General features: G+C 38.4%; 2 protein-coding genes across 2 annotated transcripts in view; both read right to left on the reverse strand.

Annotated features, from left to right (window-relative positions):
• Positions 1-12,515, reverse strand: part of LOC140237627 (LIM and SH3 domain protein 1-like) — a 44,032-nt gene extending 31,517 nt beyond the window's left edge. Inside the window, exons 1-4 of the mRNA XM_072317553.1 lie at positions 11,992-12,515; positions 10,380-10,474; positions 9,414-9,498; positions 8,557-8,734 (exon numbers count right to left, since the gene is read on the reverse strand). Of these exons, the coding sequence (XP_072173654.1) occupies positions 8,557-8,734; positions 9,414-9,498; positions 10,380-10,474; positions 11,992-12,060 (427 nt within the window). The 5' untranslated portion in view covers positions 12,061-12,515. The remainder of the gene's footprint in view (positions 1-8,556; positions 8,735-9,413; positions 9,499-10,379; positions 10,475-11,991) is intronic.
• LOC140237628 (LIM and SH3 domain protein 1-like) overlaps positions 1-22,283 on the reverse strand; it is a 76,675-nt gene extending 54,392 nt beyond the window's left edge. Inside the window, exon 1 of the mRNA XM_072317554.1 lies at positions 22,061-22,283. Within this exon, the coding sequence (XP_072173655.1) occupies positions 22,061-22,129 (69 nt within the window). The 5' untranslated portion in view covers positions 22,130-22,283. The remainder of the gene's footprint in view (positions 1-22,060) is intronic.
• Between the last annotated feature and the right edge of the window lie 3,854 nt (positions 22,284-26,137).

Below are 26,137 nucleotides of genomic sequence, written 5' to 3' on the forward strand. Positions count from 1 at the left end.
TGGAATGGCACTGGCCAGTGGCTACCCTTTCACTTGTACATTCCTACAGAGACTGGTTTTTTGCCACATGTGAATGAACAAATAATGAACTTAAAATTTGAAAAGCCTGGCCAAGACAGGCCCACGATAAGATGCCTAGCTGTAGGAAATGGGGCACAGAGTATTTTCTTCACCCTTTTAAAAACCATCACATTCTCTTTCAGGCTGAGATGATAAACATTGCCTAATAAAATCATACTCTGCTCCTGCAATGTATATGAACATACAGTACAGTATTCATGAACAGCTAATCCTTGCTTCACTTCTTCGATCATAGAAAAAAGTCAGGAAATATTCTCTTGCACAGCACAGTTTTTCTACACTCAGCACCCAATGGGCTAATAGTCCTTACACATTTGTACCTTTATTCATTAGGAGCCACAGTGAGGAAATGAGAAGTGAATATCATACCTTTTTGAAGCAAAGTTACCATGACATAATGTGCATTATGTTTGTGCTAATAAAGAGCAATATTCCAGCATGCAATGAGTTTTTGAATATCAGTGGGGCAAAAAAAGCTATGTGAAATACATGAATATAGTTTAAAGTATAAAGTGCTATTGGATATTGAAAGTATGTAAAAGTGAATCCTTTAGCAGGCCTACAGCATAATACAATCAGGTGGCATTTTGAGAGAACTCCGCTCTGTCGTGTTAACTGATAGGCATTACAGACTCTTCATGGGCTCGTGGCTGTTCTGTTTTGGGAATGACATTTGTAGCAAATTGCAGAGGATGTGAATTCAAGACCCTAATTCGCCATTAACTTGTCAATTTCACAGGTACTGCCAACAAGACAGCCTTGTACTGTAAGGTGTGGTTCGTTTGTTTTGTTTTTTTCAAAGGCATCACACCATCGTTGAAAAAGCGAGGGTGAATAGCTCACAGTAATGCAGGCTCATTCCGGGTAATTAATCCAATCTGCTACACTTTCCATCAAGAGCAGGGCCTTACAGTTACAGCAGATGAGATGCAGCAAGCTCAGGAACCCCCAGCACTGGCATTTTCACAGCACGCTCTCACACCACTGAGTCAACCTAATGTATGTACAACTTCTCAGCTATGTGCAAAATCAACAAGCAGTACACACTAGCTTATCTGCCTCTGAGCATCGCGGACAAACATGGCAACACACAACAGGTACATCACAGTAACTATCTAATCCTTTCTTATTTCAGAAAGAGAAGACAAATGACTTGTTGCATATTATTACAAAGTCACTCCAGAAAATGCATCTTGGGTAACTTGGGGGCTTTCTCTACAGCTGTTTGGATTTGTTTTTGTTTTTAATGCTTTAATGTTTGTGGAAGGCAGTGCACCAATGTCTTAAGCGGACCAGGGGCTCAGATGCATCTGCATGGAACCTAAGACATGTAAATACAAGTGTGGGAAAGAGCTGCTTCATTTATGTTCTAGAGTTTAACAAATGTTTTTCTTCTTTCCTTTTTTTCCCCTTTTCTTTAGCACACACAGCTAAATCAGAAATCACTAAAAGCACATATTATCAAATTCATGGTATCAGATAAAATTTGCAGTGAAAGACATTCAACAACAACACAAACAGGACTAAGATCATATGTAGAACACATGATACACATGAAGAAGTTGACATCAAGACATGACACTACATTGTAGATGACAAAACGAAAGAACAAAAACAAAAGTATCTTGACAGGAAAGGAAAGTAAATTTCGTTGTGTGCCCGGCAGAACGACACAAATGTACGCAAGGCACGCAAGTATAACACGCACCTCGCCTGTGTTCGTGTTGTTCTGCCGGGCACATGGCGATTTGCTACACATGAGATGGGTGCCACTTGTGAGCATAATTTGCATAACTTACGTGTGAAGCTAAATCCTGTGACTGCGTGATTGCACAAGGGGGACAGATGAAGGAAAAAGTTAACAGAAATGTAAAAGACTCACACTACCAATAACAAAGAAAGAGAAGAAACAACTGATTGAATAGATACTACAGTACATCTTAGGAAACAAATAACATGAGAAAATGTAGACAGGTATATATTCACTGGTAGACATGAAGCATAAACACCATTATGTACATGGAATCACTGCATACAATGTGAAGCATTTGAGAGAATATTGTATCAATGCCATGTATTTTGCAAGCCCATCTCTTTCACAAGTTTTCTCCTGTCTTTCTACAAAAATATAGTCTCGCCAGGTTATTGTCGTATGTTAAGACAGAAGAGGATAATTGCAAATATATCAACGTATAATAATTGCAAATATATCAACGTATAATTTCTTTTCAAAGATGGTTTGGCTTGCTTGTTTGTCTACTGTCTGTCCAAGAACTAATCTTTCATTCCCCTCTCCTAGTCTGTAGATTGCGACTCCCAGAAATTATTTGATTAATGGCGCTGGGAGCGACTGGATGATTCAGTCACAATTTGACATATTGGATTTAGCTGCAGCAGGTGTGGAAGGGGAAAACCGTCAGTCATTGATGGAATGGAGGGCCAAATCATCTAGAACCTGGCGGGACATTACAATATTCTGCCGGCATTAGTACCACATGTGCAATATGCATGATATTTACATGTACAAATGTATGACTGAGGGAGTGTTCTTGTGATTAGATCTTGTGAAATGCAGAGACCTGTAAATGTTATTACCTGCATAATCATTGTGCAGAAAACAACAAAGACATGAAACAGTTCCCCTAAAGTTTGGATGTTATTGTTATGGATATTTACACTGTGTTCTCCACATTTCATTGATGCCTTTTAATTTTACTGTGGTTTAGAAAGAAGGAAGATTCCTAGGTGGAAGATATGCAAAATATTCAACTCAAGCAGGGGGAATTTTCAACATAATACTGCATTGAGTATACAAACAGCAATGAGCTTGAATTTCTGAAGTAATAACACAAAAATCTTTGCACAAAATGATTTAACCAGGAAATGGACAGAACAGAACAATATGAACGCTTTGCAAATTGATACTGTCATCATCATAGCAAGAATAGCCACAAGGTATACTGAGTCATGCTCGCATTATGTTTCTATTTCATTTCGTACTTTGCTTTATTCCTGGAAAAAAAGAGTGAATTCTTCACGAAACCCGGCACAGGAAGTCACATGACAGGAAATCAAGATTCAAGCAACCATGTGCTTCTACATTTTCTCAATCTATGTTATTGTGCGCTAAATGTTTGTTAGACTGTTTATCTCAGATGGTAGAGTTTGTTTAACTCAAAAGAAAGGAAATCAAAAATGTTTCAGCATATCACCCAGTCTGTTATCCTAGTCAAGCAATTTCTTATCCATCACCACCTCCTCAATATGTACATTAAGATGCTATAAAATGTATTTCATTGCATTATATGTAACTATTTCTATTTCCTTTCAAAACTCTTTTAATTACCCTCATTTACATTATCATGAGAACGTTGTTGAATTTTCAAAATGACTTCACTTGTTCATGTGGAGAAACAAAGTACACTGAAACTGAAAATGGTAGCGGCATATGAAGTAGGTACCTGATTCAAACTGCTGAACTGGATCATAGTCATCAGGTGATGTGGGTGGTTGATAGTGATGGGCAACAGGCAATTGAGATGGATTGGCAATGGTTTTTAAGTCATTCTGTCGTATGTGGATGTTGCCCTTGCGCACTACATAGCATTGATGCGCATGAAGCAGAGTGGGCCGACAGTTGTCGAATTAATCAGAGTGTAAGAAAGAATGGCAGCCGGGATGGATTGCATTGAATATTTTGCATGGCCAGAAGGAGGGGAAAATTGGCGGCGTTGGGGTCCGAAATATTCCAGCAACGTTTGGATATGAAGAGGCGCAGCATCAGAAGTGGCGGAAGTAGTGCAGGAGCAGTCAAGTTGCCGCAGGGTGGAGAAAAATCAGCTGCCATGCAACACATGCAAATAAACAAAATTAGTAAGAAGTTGGCTGGCTTAAAATGAAAAGTTACATGAATGTACACCATGTTAGCACAGGATGTTGAGGAGTGACTGCTGAGTAATCACTGTTTGAAATAATAGAATTGTTTATGGAATTTTTGTCCTTGTAACTGCAATGATGCTTATGGTTTGTTAAAGGGACTGTACAGTACTGGTTGAGGTGGGGATTCATGTTTTAAACATTCCTAAGTGAGATAATGAGAAACCTCTTATGAAATATGAAAGAGCATGTAATTTCAATAACTTAGGATTCAACGTTTATTTGATGAAAATTGTTTTTTAAATGGCTGAGATATCAAAAAAAGTGATAATAACAAAAGGCGACATGCCATGCATTTTATTAGGATCTCTTTGTTTCACTTTGTTTTTGGATATCTCAGCCATTTCAAAACCGATTTTCATCAAATAAACTTTTGATACCCCTTAGAATTGCATGCTCTTTGACATCTCATAGAGTGGTTTCAGAATATCTCTCAAAATGTGAAATGCTAACTCCTCACCTCGACCAGAACTGTACATACCCTTTAATATACTGGGAGAGATCCTCTAACAGCCATTGCATAACTATACTTCGTTTCCACTTGAAATAATAACTTTTGGGGAATTCCTGTCCATTTGCAGAATTGGTGTTTGGCAGTACTGAAGTTAGAATCTTGAAATCAATCCAGAGCTCAAATAGTAACATGATTTGTTCACCATTGGCTTGTATTTTGGGACCGTCTGATTGCATATGGGGGCATCTCCCCCTGTTTACACCCGTACCATCTCCTGTGTCAACTGAACCTTAATTAAAGTCTAATACCATGAGCCACGGATGGCACAAGTGGCACAATCTAGCTGTCACACTTGTCAGTGCTGCCGATTTCCTGTGAACATTTGGCCCCCAAATAATTAAAACAGGTGGCAAGTGCATTCGGCACAGATTAATAAACAGTAACGAGGTCAGCACCTCGTCCCAAGCAAAGAAGCAAGAACAGGAATTGATTACAGCATTGGGCTCCCCAGGCAAAAAAAAAAAAAATGTCTGATTTTGCCACATTCAAATCGCATGAATAACTCATCATTTTATTCCCACAGTGACTCAACAACATAGGACATATTGGAACACACTAATACATACTGTGACAGACCATATGGTTTTTCAAGTTTGATGATAAATTTTCAGAATCCTGTAATCTACATCATACTTCAGATTATCAATTTGCATTATCTATTAGCAATTTTAATTTATAGGGAGATTCTATAATTTATATCAAACTTGTATCTGACGACATTCTAGAAATAAGAAATAAAATGAGTGTAAATTGTGCATTGCATTTTCATGCTTCCTCTTCTTTTATTTTTTTGGTCTTTTTTTTCCACACATACAAATAAAATGGCACTATCTTTCTGTGTCTACTCGTCAAATACACATGTGTGTACATTGTAGTCTAACATAAAATAATTTCTTATAATATAAACTTACCAAAGCACATGGCCATTGACAAGGGTATGCATAACAGGAATCAAATGTGAAATTGCACGATATCAAAAACACAAGAAATATCAGAACGGCATACATAATAACAAAGAGGAAAAGGAGAAAGAAATGTGAGGTTAAGACAAGTACCAGAGTTAGTTGCGAAGGACAAGTAAAAGAGTTAGTTGCTCACTCGAGAAGTTTCATTAAATATTCAACAGCTCTATAACTTGAGCAACTGCAAAGTTTTCCAAGTGTACAAATTTCTGCCAAAACCATGGAACCTACCACATAGTTTCTACAGCTCTATTTATTAACAGATTTTTTAGGGGTGTGCAGAGAAAGTTGCACCCTTAATTAGATTTTTTTTCCAGGTACTTTATTTTTTTTTTTAAATGTTATATGATTTTGAAGATAACAACTTTCAAAATTGTTTTTCTTTTTTTAAATAAAACCCAGAACAAGAATGAGACAGCAGATAATGTAAACAGAAGTTTTCATAGCAAGTATGAAAGACTAATACAGCATCTAATCTAACTAATCCACTAACAATTTTGAACAATGATTTTTTTTTTTTGTTGTTACCATTATGGCTTCTTTTTGTTTAGTTCATAGGATGATGTTCATTTATTCTTGCAGTGAATGAAGCAGATTTATGCAGAAATTGAAAATTATAGAGTTTGTAAGCACGGCTAGCTACAAGAAACGAAAGAGCTAATCCAAGTAACGATGACAGACGTAGTCATGCAGTGACAGGGAAGAAACTAGTAGTCGAGCCAGTCCAACTTGGTATGATGTACATTGTACGCACATGAATATTTCCTGGAGATATCACCTGTGTAAACAGGATGTTACTTTCCCATTTGTATGAGAGATTATTGGGAACTCGAGGTTTGCCAGGATGAATGAAACTTGCACATCAAAGCAACTGAAACATGTTCTACACCAACACTAATACAAAGTAAAAGAAGAGGGAGAATACGTGGTACAGGGAAGATTTGAGGTGGTCAAATACTACGTGTACACAGGGATTACACTTTACCAGCAGTACTTGCTGACTATGATACAGCAAAAAAAAAAAAAATAAATAAAATAAATATATAAATAAGAATAAAATACACAATGAGAAAAACATCATAAAAATAATGAAAGCACAATCTGTGATAAAAGTAACTTTCTAAACCACTCTATTGGAAGCTTGCATCATGTTTTCAATATTGCTTTCATGTCTTCAGAGATGAATCTGATTGTCAATACACCTATGGTCGACTACTATGCAGTGCTTCTGCACTCTCATGCATGCATACCTAAACAATAATGGTTTGAGAATGAACACATATAAAATGAAATGAAAATGTGAACCATGTTTTCAAAAGTTTGGCAGACCTCCCAACCTTTCTGACCGAAAAAAATAGGGATGATTTTGCCCAAAAGTAGAAAGGAAAGAGCAGATCCCATAGGAGCGTGTGGTAAAATATTCAATGGAAAATAGGAAACTCCTGAATCATGAGCTGGGAATGATCAAAATTCAGATTTTTCCTCAAAATTCAGAAGGGTTAGGAGGTCTGGTTTTGGCTACCCCCTCATGCATTTTGCCCCCACGGATCCCAAAGTGCCTTGCCCTGAATATGGTTTCTCGCAAACTACCATGCATTCAGTGTATCAAAGTCTAAGTTTACTGATAGTGACAGGAGTACATTCAGTTGACATAACATTTAAACACAATTTGTCACACCACACAACAAACAGTTTCATCCCCCCTGAAATATCAAGTCAACAAGAGCAAACATACTAAAATATTGCCTCTGGCGAGAGGCCTAGAGGGCAAATAGGGATTGATCATAGTGCTGCAAATACCACACTATGCACTACACTTACATATTACTATGTGTAGGAACTTGGGAAGGAATCATTTAGAGAAGTCACTTGTGTAGTTACATACAGTCTATTGTGACTCCTGTAAAGTTACTTTAAAGATGCATGGTCCCGGTGTTTTAGTCAAATGCGTACGCGGGCGCACGGCACAAGTTTCCTATAGAGACCTACGCTATCGACTCCTCTTTAGCGCTTACGCTTTGGCCCACTTCCCCGAGTCCGAAGAAGTCCGATCCACTGTAGTCAGTGGTCCGATCACAGTTCGGCTCATGATTCGGCTGAGGGGGATGACAGCTCTAGCAAACTTATTTTGTGATGTCATAGTAACAAGCACATATGCACGCACCCTGGCATTACTACAGACTGCGCGATGCGCAGAGAAGACAACGAAGGCAACGTTACTTAGCAACACCTACGCACTTTACTCTTGATGACAGCTCAACTTCGGTAATCTTCGTATCAATGCTAATGGTGATCGGCAGTATCAACAGCGCCCCCTCTTCACTACCGGGACTATGCCCCTTTAAACTCTCACACACACCTTCTAACAGAAAAAAAAAGTTCACCGTCACAACTCACGTAGCTTTCAATGCCAACACAAAAGACTTAGAAACAAGCTTTCTGCAGCTCATGCACTATGCCAGTGAAAGATATTAATTTGCAGCAGCATGTTGAGATACTGAACAGGTGTTTCAATCAAATATGCATCAGTACTTGTCAAGAACAAAATAAATAGATAATAATAGTGCTAGGCAACACAGCAATATGGAAAGAAAAAAAAAGAAAAAAGACTCTACACAAATCATGTGAATTATTATCATAGAATGACAAGAGCTTCCACAAAAAAAAAAGAGAAAAAAAAAAGAGAATAAAATTTTCCTACGAGCTAGACTTCACACTGAATTTTACCAAAGAGTGGGATAAATCACAACCTGCCTACCCCAGCAAAGGCAATAAACTACAACAAAGGCCATCCTGCAAGCACACACACACAACACACACACATGCAACATACTGGCACACAAACACATAGCACAAACACACATTCATTTTTTTTTTTTAAAGGAAAGAAAGCATACCATAACCTAAACAAGTTCATCATTACCACCACAACCACCACCATGAACAACAATCATACAAACAAACAAACACACACACACACACACACACACACACACACACAGAAACCAGGCAAACATATCAAATAGTATAAAGAATTCAAGGATTTGGTCTGCTTCGTCCTACCTAAGCCTTCTTCCGGAGGTGGCCTGTGCTGCTCAGCTATCTCCCTCTGCTGCAGCTGACCTGTGTAGACGACGCTGCTCTGGTTCTGGGTGTTCCTCCTGGCCCGCACAGTCTCGGGGTCATCGGCCACCGAGATCTTGTGTCCCTTATCCTGCACAAACTGCTTCTGATACTCAACCTTGATTGGTGACCAATATCCAGTGAGATTTAAAAGAAGGAAAAAAACATATTAATATCTCAAACAAGCTATCTATTGATGGTTTTTGCTTGCTGGCTTATAGGAGTTCCTTGTCTTATGTAATGATGATTTAGTGCACCACCCATCAATTTAACAACAAAACATGTTTAGCTTAGCAAAATTTAGCAAAGAGTTCACTAATAAGCCATGGGTCATCTGGTCTTCAATGATTTAACAGAATCAAGCAGATGAACTGTATGACACAGACAATGTGAAATTACACCCTAATTAAAAAAACAGCAACTTATCTCTTATGACAAATAACAACATTCTAAAAGAAATATTTGAACACAGTTTGCAGTCAAGCTTTCAGCCATCATAATCAAACATGAAATACATTCGATGTCAAGTGTCAGTAGTATTTTGGGAATATTTCAAAGATATGTACATATAGGGCGAAACATTCATCAGTATTCCATAAAATAGAGCATCGAAGTTGGAACAAGGTGCTTTGGGTGCAAGCATGGTGAGCAATAATAGCAGTGTTCACAGAATACAATATTCTGTCCTGGTGAGGTTGTTCAGTACTAGTTTCCATGGTGATACATGAATATCACACTCTAACTCTATTTTTTATTTATTTATATATATATATATATTTTTTTGCTGATACAAATACCTGGCTCTGAGTTTTAGTGTTCTTGGCCAGTCTTCTGTTCTCCGGAGTATCTGCCACGGTGGTAAACTTGGTGGTAGGGTAGTGGCTGTCATGAAAAATGAGAAAAGGATGCTTTCTTCTTTGTTTTGTTTTGGGGGTTTTTTTGGGGGGGAAACAGCAATTTATAAATGTTCTACTTATGCAATTGAAATGCCTGAAACAATAGACATACTGGTATATAACTGTCTGGTAGACCAATTCCAGAGAAAAATAACAATGGAAATTATGGGTGACCGTCGCATTATTAAAAAAAACAACAACAATTTGATGTCTAGTAATGAAAGATTGTCTGTTTCCTAAGGATACTGAGACAAATCCATGACCTTGCTGTAATTCAGCTACAGTGTATGATCAATTCCCTGTTACAATTAATGTACAAACACCACATGTTTCAATGCAAGATTGGTTCGGGGGGGGGGGGATATTCTCAACTTTTTATGCCATGTAAAATCTTTCTGGAGGAAAATGGAGTGTTTTATTTGTTGTCAGAATCAATCCTGGCAATCAAGTATCCTTTGACTCTTTTCTTAAAAGATCTGAGCAAGTTCCATCCTTGATTTATATAATGTATTCATGTACTTGCAGAAGATTGACAAATCAGGCCATCACTTAGATGATGTCATACTGGGTACTACAAGGAATATATTGATTACATTACAAGGAACTGTAAAGGTACCGTGTATTACTGTAAGAGTGGAAATTTTCGCGGTGTTGAAATTTTCGCGCTTATTAGCACAAAAATAAAAACACGCGAATATTTTTGCTTGCCATACGTTCCAGTAGTTGATGTCTTCGTTCCGCAGATTTAAAAACACACGAAACTCTTCTAACCCAGCTGAACGTGAAAAATTAGTCGCCCAAAAAATCCACGTTTACAGTAAAGGTTTGAGTCCATGGTATTTACCATAAAACGAATGCAATACTTACGCATGGCAGTAGGGCAGCTTGTTGTACCCCTTGTAATTCTTCATGTTCAGTGTCATGCCACATGCTTCGCAGGTAAAGCAGCCCTTATGCCAGCTCTACAAGCAAAAATGATAATGATTATTTAAAAAAAAGAAGAAGATGATGATGATGAGAGTGATGAAGGATATCACTGGTAATGAACTGATCATGGTATATTGGAGTGCAGACGGTAGACCTGACAAATACTTGATTACACCTACAGTACTTAACAGTTTGACAGGTGAATCAGTGGTATGATTGAAAAAAAAAGGCTTCAAAAATATCCTTCAAATCTGCTTTACAAGGGAATCACGAAGATTTTCACATCACTGTAAACATAAGATAGTACATACCACTGTACATCTCTCTTTTACATTACATTTCATACTGTTACTGTTTCTGTTACCTATTCATACACTGCTCACTTGTTTTTGGAGGACACTAGAACCAGAACAAAATTAAGTGACATTGAATCATACATTTATGTATTTCCACTTAACCTACAGCATACTATTACTAATACAAGTTTGCCTTTCTTTAATGCACCAGAACATGATCTATAGTAGTACAGTTGATACAACAAAATCTTTAATTGCCTTGGAATCTCTGAGATTTGATATCATGTGGCTGTTTTCTCAATGTTTTATGTCACAATAAACCAGTATCATATCTGTGGATGGTTCATCACATGCCAGATACATCTTGCAGTCATAACTAGAATAGAATGACGCAAACAACATAAGCACTATACCTGTAATATAATACTAGGTTCTACTTCTATATAAATATCTCAAAATGTATACCCAACACTGTAGACAAACAATATGCATTTCAAAAGCATAATTTTGCCAAATGAGACTTCACTTAATTTGGCTAAATTCACTAAAATTCACTTCATTAAAAACTAATGCTATCCCTTTTCAATTGAAGAAAAAAGATTTGCAACTTCCCACATTCAAGACAATGAGCAGATTTTTGGTAATTATATCAGTTTACAAACAATTGGATTATGCAGCAGTATAATACTTTGCTAAGAAAACCTTCATAATTGAATAAAAATAATAATAATACATTACATTTGTAATGCGCTTAATACAATGTTTCTAAGCGCACAAATTTGCATAAATGCATTGCATAATATGACTTAAATATTATGGGAAAACTTTCAGCAAGCTCCCTCCCCATCCCTCTCTCTTTCTCTCCCTATCTTTCTTTATAGCTTTTGTTTGTTTGTTTATTTGTTTGTGTGAGAAGATGGCTGGATAGCCCATATTCAGCTATGCTAAGCTGTGTGGGGTGTTCCTCTTTTCTTTTCTTTTGGGAGGGGGAGATACAAATCAATGGGTACATGGGTCATCACAGTTTACTAGACCCTAGAAAGTCTAAATGGTTCTCTCTAAAGGAGTAATTTTATATGTTTATGTAAATACAATGGATATGCGACCAATGACAATAGCTCCATTGAATTAGCCCGCTTACAACCACACTTCACACGGTTCAATCAACAGAATCCATACCACCAACCGCCCGCCCACTTCTATGAGGTGTATACTCCCCGCCAAATACGCCCCAAATCAACCTTCTCTCCTCTCACCTTATCCAAGCATTTCAGCTCCTCCACAGGATACACGGTCTTTTGGCATCTTGGACACCTTTTATTCATCTTGGCGGCCAAGCGCTAATCCGTCAAATTGATGTAGGCTGCTTCTCACGAATTCAGAAAGTGATCCTAGTAATTTTCCAGAAATAGAGGCAGACGTAGAAACGAGCAGCACCGAGTGTGGCACACGATTACGAGCAATCGCCAGATCGGAGGCAGGCAAGTCGCATCAGTTATCAGTATAGCGGGCCTCTCTCTCGCGAAGCAGATGCTAAATTTACAAGCGGCCGCCAATTCGCTATCCTAGCTACGCACAAGCCTAGCCGTGCTAGTTACCACAAGGTAACACTGGTAGACATTCGTTGCTCCAGCGTCCCCCCGTCACGTCAGCGAGGTACACGGCGTGGAAGAAGTCAAATCAAGCGCGAACGCGCAGAAGTAGCGTCGACGGCCATGCACAGGCACGCACACGGCACACAAATCCGTTCAACAGCGCACCAAAAACGGAAGTCCTCTCAGAGGGCGAAAACCCCCTGCTTATGCACCGGGGGAACCCACCCTCAAATTTGCAGGGGGTTTACGGACCACGCTGATCCGACACTCGTACGGCATATACAGTGTATTGATATTTTCATCTCCGACTGCGATCACAACGCTCACCAATCTCCTCTTCGCCCGACGCAAAGTTCCCATTATTGATCATTTTGTTTGTTTTGTTTTTGTTTTCTGTTTTCTCCCTCAGGACCATACTCAAACTGATTTTAAAAAAAGTTAATCCGAGAATAGATTCACAGACAAAAGCATATTAATTTCACATATTTCATAAAAATGACCTATACCCATTAATCGCGGGAAACGGGTAGATTATAAATAACACCATGAAACAACTCCACAAGGGTTACCTCATCTCTCGGAGGAACGGGGTAAAATCAATTCTATGTTGTAACCCCTTGGTACAAGAGATGAACAGGTCTGCAAAATGATAATACAGAGAGTGTTTGAGTTTCATCAAAATCTTCATGACGGCAGAGAGATTGTTCATGACACTTCAGCCCTCAAAAGTATTATGCCGTTGGGATTTTCGAAATGGCGGAAAGCCCATTTTCTTTCTTTTTGTTGTTCTTTGTTTAAGCTTTCGGATACGTTCCGGGCATGATATACGTCATGCTACTTTTTTTTTTTTTTAAATCTCTCTCTTTGTGAACATTAATAAACAGTCACGCAAAGTGGTCTTTGTATTGATGGCTTTATCTCGAAAGAGTAACACTGCCAACAGCCTATATATAGGTTGATAGAATAATTCAGAGAGAAAATTACGTTTGAGATATTAGCAAATTAAAGCAACCTTTTTTTTGGGGGGGGGGGGTGATCTGATGATGATAACGTACCCTGAAACAGGGCGGCATGTTTGCTTTACGGATGACAATATACAAGCTTATACAGTTCGATTCATTTTTATTTCTTTTTTTTTTCTCCCCCATTATACTGCATGATGTCCGGCTCTGGAAATACACCTATCATTATTCATATACCTGTATGCTTAATCACAATACACACAACTATATCGAAACCGCTTTATATGACATCATTAGCTTTCGTTGATTTATGACATTTATCCTTTCTATCCGTTATACTCTTTCTTTTTACTTTCTTTCATTTTGATTTCGACGACACTGATGGAATAAGACTAGAAAATTTGCAGACTGCCCAATTCTACTTGTATTGGATACTTATTTTTACCACGATAACACTGCAGTTCATTATCATCATACAACCAGGTGATTTTCCCGACTATGCTTTCATTCTTTTGATCTGTGGTCACTGATAAATCTGGATTTTAATGTTATTTATTGAGAAAGATTCAAGTACACAACACTGTAAGTATAGGGGGAAAAGAGGTTTAATAACACTGTAAGTATGGGTGAAAAAGAGGTTTAACGTGGAAGTTTTGTCGGAAAAAAAAAAGTTTATATTATTCTTATGATACCTACCATTTTCGGACAGATGAACAGTCTATTTATTATTTGGTTTTTAAACCTGAGCATTACACAGACACGGCGCATTCTTATACCCCTTTCAGGTAATCGCGGTTCAATTATCCGCATCCAAATAATGCGGATAAAGTAGTCAAAATCGCGTTCATATATCCCATGAAGTGCGCACTACTTTTACGAGCACCCGTTCATATAATGGTGCGAAGGACGGAGTTATTTGTCATGGTTACGGCGCACGCCTCTATAATGACGTAATGTTTCCGGTGAATATCCTCACGTGTATGCACACCTCTCGCGCGCTCAAGCTCAGCAATCAGCGGTTGTGCGGGAAATCGAGTGACCTTTGACCGAACTGTGGAATGTTAGTGCGGATAAGTCGTAAAACGCGCGTTCATGTATTCTCGATCTACTCCTCATGCTGCAATTATGCGCATAATAGCAGCATAAAAATAATGCGCACTTTTCTACTCCTCTCCCGTTCATGTAATCGAAATTTTACGACTTGTGCTCCTATTATCCGCATCCACGATTACCTGAAAGGGGTATAAGTTGTTATTAACAAGTCTAACCAATCGGAACATGGTGATAGGGGTAACGCACATGACCCCCGACTTGACTTCATGATTATATCATTATCTTATACAGATCCCTTTAACAGCTGCTTATACATAACCATTGCCAAATTCGCGTTGATATTTTGTATTTTACCATAAGCCTTGAGGATACGATAAAAGACCTACGAGGTGTATTAAGTTTAACACCTTAGCCCTAAGTCGATATGCCGTTACTGTCGCTTACATTGTATATAGAAACGATATTTTCATTAAAGTCATAGTCAACATGGTCAAGGGGGTTTATCAGAACACGAACACGTAAACATGCAATCGCGCGAGCGCGCAAACACACACAATATTCATAATCGATAGTCACAATTCGTCGTAAGCATTCTTCTGAATCATTGTTGGGGTTGTTGTTTTTTTCAGCAAAAATGTCTATACGTTTGCTTGCTTGTTTGTATATTAAACTATAATGAACAGAGTGAAATACTAACACATTGAATAAAAGATACACCCACCAATAAAATATCTGAGTATAATTATGATTACGGACAACACAAAATGGACAACGAAAAGAAGAAATGGTATATTGACCAATCTACTAGTAGTATTTATGTTTGTATTTCTTTCGTTAACGGTGAGAACAGTCTATGCTTACACTCTAGAGGTCCATGATAGAACGAATCGTGCTGCGATTAGACTCTCAGTCTTCAATAAATAGCCACTTTCAAACGAAATCGTCGGAAATCGTGAGGGCTGGCAACAGACGACTGTAACCCCATACCGGGTGCTGTTCGTTATTCCGAAGGTTCGCTATTCCGAAGGTTCGTTATTCCGAAGGGTCGTTAATCCGAAACACGCAAATTCCCTATACCTAGAGGTTCGTTAATCCGAAAATGAAAAAGGGTTCGTTAATCCGAAAATTTGTGGCGTTATTCCGAAGGTTCGTTATTCCAAAGATTGGTTAATCCGAAAATGAAATCCGGAACAATGAATCTTCGGAATAACGAATCGTAGGAATAAAGAGCCTTCGGAATAACGAACCTTCGGAATAACAATAATACCGACAGGATTTATGACGATGATGATGATGATGATGATGATGATGATGATGATGATGATGATGATAATGATGATGATAATGATGATGATGATGATGGTGGTGGTGGTGGCGGCAGCGGCAGTGTTAATTGTTATCTCATCATCATCAAAAGCACAATCATCTAGTTTCATCATGATCATGGATTATAGCAGAGACTCCAACTCTCCCGTTTTCGACGGGAGATCTCCCGCCGAAAACCCATTTTTGCAAAATCTCCCGTTCTCCCGCTTGAGATTTAATTTCTCCCGTCCTGCACTGTAAAAACATGGGTGTTAGATTTAACACCACGGGTGTTAAATCTAACACCGATAAAACTTCAATAAAGGACCACACCCACAGGTGTTAAAAATGCACTGTGATGGTGTTGAAAAGTGTTCACCTGACACTTCGTGGTGTTAATTTGACACTGTACCAGGTGTTATTTTGACACTGTACTGGTGTTAATTAAAAAATGACACCACATGGTGTTGATTTGATACTTGTTGGTGTTAATATCAATGGTTTAACACCCGTCCAGCTTCAATAAGGGACCACACCAGCTGGTGTTACTTTGGTGTAAAATTATTTTCACATTTTTTCAAAAATCTAGTATTTCAACGTAAAATTCTTGATCGTCTTGTTTAAATTAAAAATAAACAAGAAGTGCAGTTACTAAGAAACTCTTCAAAAAACAGTTTAAAATTTGGAAATGACACCCGGGGGTGTTAATTTAACACCATAAATGAGCACCGAAAATTTAACACCAGCTCGGTGTTCACTATTTAACACCGGACTTTTTGCAGTGTGGCTCTGTGTCTCCCGTTGGAAAGGATTTCTTACTTATTGCTATCGTATATGGTGAAAAAATAAGCCTTAGATAGCACCAGGGGGCATCTAGAACCCTAGGAACTTCGAGCTTCACAACACATCAACTTGGAGTCTCCCATTTGCTAGGGGTTTCAGGCGGGAGAATCTCCAGATCAGAAGGTGCTTTGGGTTGGAGTCTCTGCGGGTATGGGAAGGCTATAACGAATGGCCGATATTGAATACATAAAATAACCAAACTTGCCCCTGAAGGACTTTCCCCGTTGAGGTGTGTGTGTGTGTGTGTGGGGGGGATGTACGAAATGGGATGGAGAGGGATAACAGGAGATGTGACGGAACAGCACAGCGCGACGTGCTTTGCTCAAAATAAGCCACGAATCAATACTAGAAGTACATTGTATCATCTTTATCATGATGAATGAATCTCTCTCGATAGGTCGTTTTGTTTAATTTGTTTTGTTCAGTTTAATTTTGTTCTTTCTTCGCGTATTTTGTGTTGTGGTGTATAACATTCATAATAATTATGCATTCCACAAACGGTTTGAAAATGAATAATATTTTGCTTGTGGGGAAATGATGCTCCTCCAGGTTTACTAGATACGATGAACGACTGCAAAGCCACTGGGCTTGAGTCCAAGGAGTCTCACAATTATGGTTTTGTTACTATTTTTTTTTTTCGGGATGGGGAGAGAAACAAGATAAAATAAAAAATGCATGAAATAAAAATAACATGAAACAATGAAAATAATAAAATGAGACATACTCAAAATACATGAGACATACTCATATACAAGTTCTAGCCATTTTTGAATGTCACTGGATCACAATACGGTGTGTGTCATAATACAGGTAGTAGTACACGTACTGACGACACCGCTAAATAGTTCTCTTGTCGGTCAAGTGAGTGTGACGTCGCTGGGAATAAAATGTAATTTTGATGTGTTTGGACTCTAAAGAATTAATGCTTCATGCTGCTTAAGCTTCAACATTCAAGCACATTCTTGATGACAAGAAGTTGTTTCAATGCTCTTGAAAGATTCTTCTTTGAAACTTTTGGTTAAAATGAAATGAGGATTTCGACGTAAGCAACGCCATGGTTGGGACACTATAGTTCCGGTATTTAAAAATGCCGTAGTTGTCTTAGCACGTCTTCTGTCGCCCAAGGTCCTTTTTTTTTTAAAGAAAAAAAAATCTTGCGTCAGGCCTAACTAATTTCATTTTAGATAACCTTTTCAAATGTTATCACTGTCTAAACTCTGAAGACAGTCAAATCTCCGAACAATGTGAGAATGAGACGGGTGATGCTGACGAACGAATTTAATATCTGGTATCATTGATATGAAACCTGCGTGATAAACCTCCTTGATGTTGCTATGTATACGACTTTCAGGCCGCAGTAATCTTTGTCTTGGCACAGGGTTGTATTGGCGCCGTGACATTCGCACCTCAAAACATCGACCTAGTCAGACAAAATATACCAGCACACGGCATAAGATGACGTTCTATTTCACTTTCACTGATATCAAGAGTTGACAAAACGATTTGACATGGGGTGGAAGTTTGTCTGCCATATACGGAGGTATATACTCTTGATAGCATCCTCCCCCGCACACACACACACACACACAACCTCCAACAACCCAGTTTCCTGTCTGTTAAACATTCATCCTGTGAACTATTATTGATGGTACATACAATGCATATGTTTATGCACAACCATTGTGACGTGTATTGGAGCATACTATATTATGTCATTCATTTTGTAACACTTCAATATTATGGAGATGGCAAAATGAGCTCGAACACATCAAGCCTAAAATTTACACGGGAAGAAAATGTACTGTTAATAGGCTTATTTTAGCGTGATTAAAATGACGTGATGGAGCACCGTTCCTGCACTGAAGGTCGAGGTGTTCCCGAAATGATTCGTCAGCCGCTCCTTATGTTATGATGATACGCAAACTCCGTAGACGTGCATTGTTGAGATGTCGATCCTAAAGGCCATCATAATTATCACAATGTAATAATATTTGCGTGTCGTATATACGTTGTTTCAACTTTCCACCGCAGCTAATATACCCATCACTATCCGAACACACTTCAAACTCCGTTCCTTTCAGCCAGGTCATTTCTGGATTTGATTACGTAATGGCAAAGAGCGTCTGGCAATTATACATGTAGCATTATACGCGAAAAAAAAAAAAAAAACACCCCGACATAATTATCAAAATATGCCCTTTTGGTGCCTGGAGTTCTTTCCTCTCTCTCTCTCTCTGGTTCATAACGACATGTTCCACTTCGTCTAACAAAAGTACTAAGATACGACTTTGAAATTTAAAATCAACGAAGTTGGAAATGATACTGTTACAACTTTCTTTTCTCTAGACGATGACGCCTTTTTGTACCAGAAAACATTACGTTAATGTTTATTTCTCCGATCTTTATTATGTTCAACGCATATCAATAAACTTGATTTTCAATTGAACAAGTCAGGAAAGTATAAAGCTCGGTAAAATCAATGCAATATTTTGATGGCAGCACACACATACGCAAATTAATGCAAATCTTTCACGTTTACATTGTGCCTCACGAAAATTCTAATATTCATACAGAGGAAATTAAAATTGACTTGAAATACAATTTATTCTACGTGTGTTGAAACGAAGGAGAAATGGAATGCCTACATCATCTTTCCCTGGACGTTTTTACGACTCTACCGGTTATTAGTTTTTACGTGTTTCAACACTCTTAAAGTCGATGATGTGAATGCTAATGTCCTCCACCATGAACATGTACGCGTTACTAAAATAACATCATGACTTGTTTGCAACAAACTCTCGAAAAGTATAATGCCTAATGGCAGTTGGTAGATCCAGGGCTGTAATTTGTTTCCTCATACGCGTATATGATCGTGCCAAAATATACAGAAATGGTGCTTGATATCTCATAAATATCCGTTAACGGAAGGAGGAGAAAATAGGAATGGAATTAGGACCGATATACTGTTACCCATACTAATCACATTTTATGAGTGATATACTGTTACCCACTAATCACATTTTATGAGTGATATGGCGAATGAACATTTTTAGAGTGCCACTCACTGGCTGGCATGGCAATGATTGAATAGGTAATCAGAACATGAAAGTTGTTTGAACGTGTAAACAGCATGAGCAACTGCTGTCCTTCGACCATCCAACGGCTTACAATGAGGTATAGAACCTTTAGACCCTGTGGTGTTTACATGTTGTCAACTGCCATTTCGCGATAATCAAATCAAAACACAATGCGTTAAACTAGTACTTATGCTGAGAAATTAGGTCATTCGGCTGTCTGCGGGATATACATGTAGCAACTGACGATGTGCAAATACCAATACAAATGCCGAAGTCCAAGGGCTGTTGTGTTTATGGACAAATTTAGCACTGCATACGATGAGTCTTTTGTTGGTGTACTTCCTCCTTTATGAAGGTATCGATACATCGGCGTTCCACAATATACATAAAGGGGTGTATTTCGCGCAACATAACGTGTATCTGGGCCGTGATTGCTCAAGGAATTACGCACACGAGCTTCATAGCAGAGAATTTGGCAGAGATATATGGTGGTGTATCACCAAGACACTTGATGTATGATTATGTTTAATAACTAATGATGATTATTAAACATTCGAAATGCTAATGACTGCCATATTTGTTACCTGCATCAGCATCCTTGCAAGCATTAATGCTTGGAATCGGGGTAAATTTTGATTTCTCAATTAGGCCTATTGATTATGTCAAGTCGATTGAAGAGATATATAAATGGACATTTTGTGAATCATCAAAAAAAATATTTATTTGACTATAATGAGCTTTTCAGAGATATCAAATTGTGAATTTCTAGATATTGGCATTATATGTTGTCATTTTACACAGGGTTTTCGATGGCTTACCATGACTATGTCATGGCAAAGAAGAAGGTATAACAGGGCAGCTTTGACTAAATCAAGTTTGTGTACCAGTAAGATTTTAAAGACCTGATGGGCAAAATCTCTGTTTGTACCTAATATGAATTTTCATATCATCTACATGTATGATTATTTATGTGGCAAAAATTATGTTATTGTTTGCATGTACATGTACCTTCTTCTTCTTTTGTTGATTTCCTCCAGTCCTGGAGAACTGCGTTAGATTCGCAGAAATTTAGTAATACATTGGTTGTAATGTACTTAATGTGGTCATGGGTCAAGCCGGAGACAACAGACAAGGATCAACACAATAAGTAATAGCAAGGAGCCGTTGTTTGTACATGGTGTGTGTGTGTGTGTGTGTGTGTGTGTGTGTGTGATATGTTCTGCGGTAGGGCCTTCATTCGGTTCTGTTAAATGTTTAATAATGTGTACAGTAGGCCTACACTGTATCATTATTATGATGTTGACAACATCCTGACGTACAACATACGCACCCTGAAACAAACTACGAACTGAGTAAACCCCTTCTTGAACACTGGATGTCATGTTTAAAGGTAAAACAATGAACATTTCCTCACTTGTTCTGACATGAATATTTCAGGCAGTTCACGTTTCAAGCTATTTTCAACGGACGTGCCTATTTAGCGTTGTAACGTGCCTATTTAGCGTTGTAACGTGCACACTCCTACATCAAAGGTGATTACTAAGTTATATGATCATTATGTTTGTGTGGCCCTATGACATTGAATACTACTAGCGATTGCCATTGCATTGTCAACAAGTTAGTCGACGTTGCAATAGCCAATACGAATATTACAATCGTCACACTACATGACGTAGGCTTACACTGTATATTCGCATTGGAGCATGGAGATTACCATTCAGTTCCGCAGTTAAATCTGTAGATCGCATGCCCGTTATAAAGTGCACCTCAAAGCTTCCGTTTTAGCCCGCTACCGCTACGATTTTTTTTTTTTGGTCTTAAAAAGCCACATTAAGATGACTAACGCTACGTCATTATCTCACGCGTTGTCTTTATTACAGTGGCTTCCCTTGTTCAAATATAGCTAGCTAGCACTGTAGCAGAGCACGTACGGTACTTTGAATGATTGTGCGCACCGCTAGTAATCAATGACAGACCTTTTTCTACATTCAGTTTAGTACAAATCCTTCTTCTGACAACAAACAAATTTAAATAATACTTAACATTAGCATTTACTGCCAATCTTTGAGAATGAAATTGGAGCGCATTTTATCACACACACTTCACCGCAGTGATGGCCAATTATGACAGCACTCACACTGCGGTGTGGGACCGATCTTTACGTTACACCGAAGCGAGCGCTCGCTCTAATATCAACAGGTGGTTGATGAAATCGTTTATGTCTTGGACACGGGCATTTTAATTGCAACATTAACATTGACTCAGTATAATGTGGCAATACGACAGTAGTGGTCATGCTTTCGAACAGCGGTGAAGTTACAGTATGCTTCAAAGTCACTCTTGAAATCGCATATCCGGAGTGATTGCAGACGAAAGGAACACGCCCATCCGCATATAGCACAGTACCGTCGTGCGAACGTATAGTAGGCATTGCTTACGAGCAACGTGCGCTAAGCGGCGACATCCTGTGAACGAGAAATCGACACCTACCTTGTCCAGGCAATTTAGCTTTTCCGTTGGGTAAACGGTCTTTGAACACTTTGCACATGGAGGATTCATGTTGATAGCAAAAACTCAGTCCCAAAACAGGAGCAAAACGATCCCCTTTCAGAGATATGTCACCCGATTCCGTATTCAGCGTTCACCGTATCTAAACGTGCAATGAACTCAATACAATCTCATCGGCTGTGTATACTACAGTAGTAGCAGCGCACGAACGATCCTCAAGGTCCGTATCCCGTGCGTGTTTAGAATCATTCAGTTCCGCGTTTGTGTTTTTCGGGGGCAACCGTCACGGGACATGCGTGGCAATGTGACTTCGCAGCATTCCGCATCGGTAGCACACTACTACCTGCGTGTGAAAGCGCCCAAACTCTCGCGTTCGCCCTCAGTGACAAGCGGCGAAAGACGAGCCCGAAATTGTTACAATTGAGTAGGTTTATTTCTTCTTTTCTTTTTTTCACGGAGCAATGCACATGAACAGAATTTGAAAGCATCGCCTAAATACTCGGAAGAATAACAGGTGCCTCTGCAGTGACCTAAGCTGGAAACAGTCCGCAAACCGCGGCACATTGGGCCCTTTCTTTACAGTCTGAACATTTAACAGGTGGTGTCACAGCCCCGCCGACTTTGACGGATTACGGAAGCCATGAAAGCGATTGAAAACGTCATGAATCACATGCTGAGAACTGGGCAATTATGGCAAACCTCACTTTCATCGAAGGAAAACTAGTCAAAATAAATCAGATTCGCTATTAATAAATCAAATAAAAGCACTGGGATCAATCAAACAAAAGCCTCTGTTCCAGATGAACTGAAAGTTTCTAAAATTACACCTGTCTTTAAAGGTGGGATGGTGATTGGAAATTATAGACCAATCAGTACTTTACCTGTTTTTGCTAAGATTTTTGAAAAGATAATATTTGCCCAACTATATGATTATTTGACCAGTCATCATCTTCTCTGCGATCAACAGTCTGGTTTTCGCCCTAACAATTTGTTAAAAGTAACAGAGGAATGGCTAGATAAGCTCGATCGAGGTAATCTAATTGGGGTAGTAACATTTCACCTGAAAAAGGCTTTCGACAATGTTGACCATGCTCAGCCGATGGCTGAGCAAGTTTCCTTACCATGTTGAAATAAAATGAAAATGAATGAATAAAATGAATGGGATGTGGATTCTTACAAACTCGTCGTTATTAATATCTTTAGTATACTATCTACTGCAGATGAATAAACAGCGCTGAATTGTTCGGAGCAGTGATTTTAAAAAAATGTTCAAGATACCACATTTTGATGCATATGTGTACGTCTGTTGTATCACAAAACATTCTACCATATAAAATTTTTGCAATAAAGCCTAAAATATAAGGAGATATATATCAGTATTTTTCTCATTAAACCGCAACTATAGCTTAGTCTGGAAACATTTTTATTATAAGTAATGTTCACATTATCCTATACGGATTTAAATTTTTACAGTGGTTGTTTCTGATCCCTAACTCACATTTTAGAACTATTTTAAAGCACTAATGCTGTTTTTTTGTTTCTTCTGCAAATTGTAAATTATGCCTTTTTACCTCATGATAATGAAGCCTAACCCCATACAGGTCAGCCTTGAGTCAGCAGTTGACCCCTTTCAGTTCTTGATTGAGCTAGCCGTCTTATACTTTTTAAATTTATACTGAGGTCACGGGGATCTTTTTTTTTTCATACCAAACCCTTCCGTTTTTACCTTCTCATTTTCTTTTTCTTTCTTTCTGTCTTTTTTTTTTTCTTACTCATTAACAATGTAAACTATCCCTCTCTGTCTCGCCATGCATGCTTACCGGTTTTCACTTTCGGTTCATCTCGGTTACCAGAGTGAAGATTTGGTGTCTCTGTGGTCTATATAGGTCCCTATCGTATACATGTAATACCAAACAAGAACTCGGTCGTTGCTTGGGTAACTCAAGACCTATTTTACTACAGGCCTAAATAGAAAATCGGCAAAATGTTAATCTCGCAAACTTGTTAAAAGTCAGCTGTACAGGGCTATATCTCTCCAGAAAACTTGATTCATCTTCTACATAGGGAAAGCCCATAAACAAAGACACGGTAGAAGATAGATGTCGCTTCTGATAGATCATGGCCGGTGTTACAGGCGATCCGTTCCGGGATCCGGGGGAACCGATATACTGGCCGAATTCAGTCGATTGGTTCCGCCGGAACGAATATACCGCCCGATAGGTAGTACGCAGAAACGTTCCACAACCGCCGATCCTGTCTGGGTTGTGCGAGTAAGCCTTATTAAAAACAAAATGATATCTGCTTATTGTGGATACCTATACCACCCCCCCCCCCCCCAAAAAAAAAAAAATGTAAGCAAGCTATTTCTTCATTTCTTAAATAATAGTAATGACAAAAATATGTTTACGTTCTGATAATGTCCCTTTAACTGAATTATACTATAGCCTCGTACTTAAATTGCGCTCGAACAAGACAGTGGCTTGAAGAAATGAATTACTGTATACAATGTATTAACTAAATCGCATGCACACATGCGTACGAGTCGATCATCTGGAGCTGTTGCACAGACAGTATGATGGGATTAGTCTTTATGTAGATGAAACTTCAAAGAATAGTTCAACGAAAGAGACTGCTTGGTGGGAAATTTTTGAATTTCTGTCTATCCCCTTGCCACTATTGGCTTCACATCTTTTACATGTGCATGTAATATGTATTTTCCATTAAAAATGCAATGTGTACGAATAGAAAATGTAACTTTTTTTTTGTGTGTGTGGAACACCAGATTTTGGACACAGGTGCACTGTTTGGATATTCAAGTTAGGGTATTATTAGAAGTCAAAAATTTACGTGAGTTTTTGATATATATTTTGCATGCACTCTACTTTCTTTAAACAGAAGATCTGTTTTTGGGCCGCAGTCACTATCATTAAAAGGGAAGGCATTCAAGATTAAATGGATCGTGCATTATTGACTGAGATGGGGGTTCAGGTTTCCAACTAAAAAAAAAAAAATCAACAAACAAACTAGAGATTGTAATTTGTCATCACTGACAAATTAAGGTGATCCGATTTTTTTTAATCAATGATTCGAGTCCTTATTGCAATAGGCATGACCATACAAGTTCCATCTGTGTTTAGAGACATTGGCCGTGTGATGTTTGCATTCTCATTTAGCAAAGGGAGTCATATTTGCCATGTTTGGTACCAAATTCTGCATACACTATAACGAAGAAACAGCAACAAGTACATATGACCTTTGACCCACCTTTGCACTCCCAAGATTGCATCTGATGAAATAGTGGTTATTTTGTGAAATGATTCTCGCGACATCGTCTATACGTGTGTAAAATATGGGAAAGATAAGGCAGGTATTCACCAAGATACAAGATGAAACATTTATGACCTTTGACCCTAATTTACATATCCAAGATGATGTCCGATCTAGTAGTTGTTATTTCATCAAATAATGTACGTGACATGAACTAAACATGTGCAAAATATGGGGGTGATAGGGCGTGTTTTTCTTGAGTTATTGCAAAGAAAGTTGCAGAAAGAAAGAAATACCTCAATACATAGAAGATAAGCGTTAATTTCAACCAAGTTTTTTATCGTGATGCCGACAACGTATGAAAAAACGAAGGGCACATTATCGGTAGCGTAAAGTCTCAGCTACAACATATTAAAATCTGGGAGAAATTCACCGAAGGTCAAGTGAGCTAGTGCTCGATAAAGACAATCATGTCAATTTTCACATTTAAAAAAATTCCCTCCCATAGAGATAACACGTCATAACGAAGATACAAAAAGAAGTACATATGACCTTTGACCTCAATTTGCACAGACAAGATGGCATCTGAGTAAAAAGTAGTTATTTTGTGAAATGATCCTTGTAATACGGTCTTTGCGTGTGCAAAATATGGGAAAGATAGAACATGTATTCACTAAGATACAGGATGAAACACTTATGACCTTTGACCCTAATTTACATACCCAAGATGATGTCTGATCAAGTAGTTGTTATTTTATGAAATGATTTACGTGACATGAACTTAACATGTCC

This window comes from Diadema setosum, chromosome 14 (genome assembly GCF_964275005.1).
Source record: "Diadema setosum chromosome 14, eeDiaSeto1, whole genome shotgun sequence".
In the NCBI taxonomy this organism is placed as follows: Eukaryota; Metazoa; Echinodermata; class Echinoidea; order Diadematoida; family Diadematidae; genus Diadema; species Diadema setosum.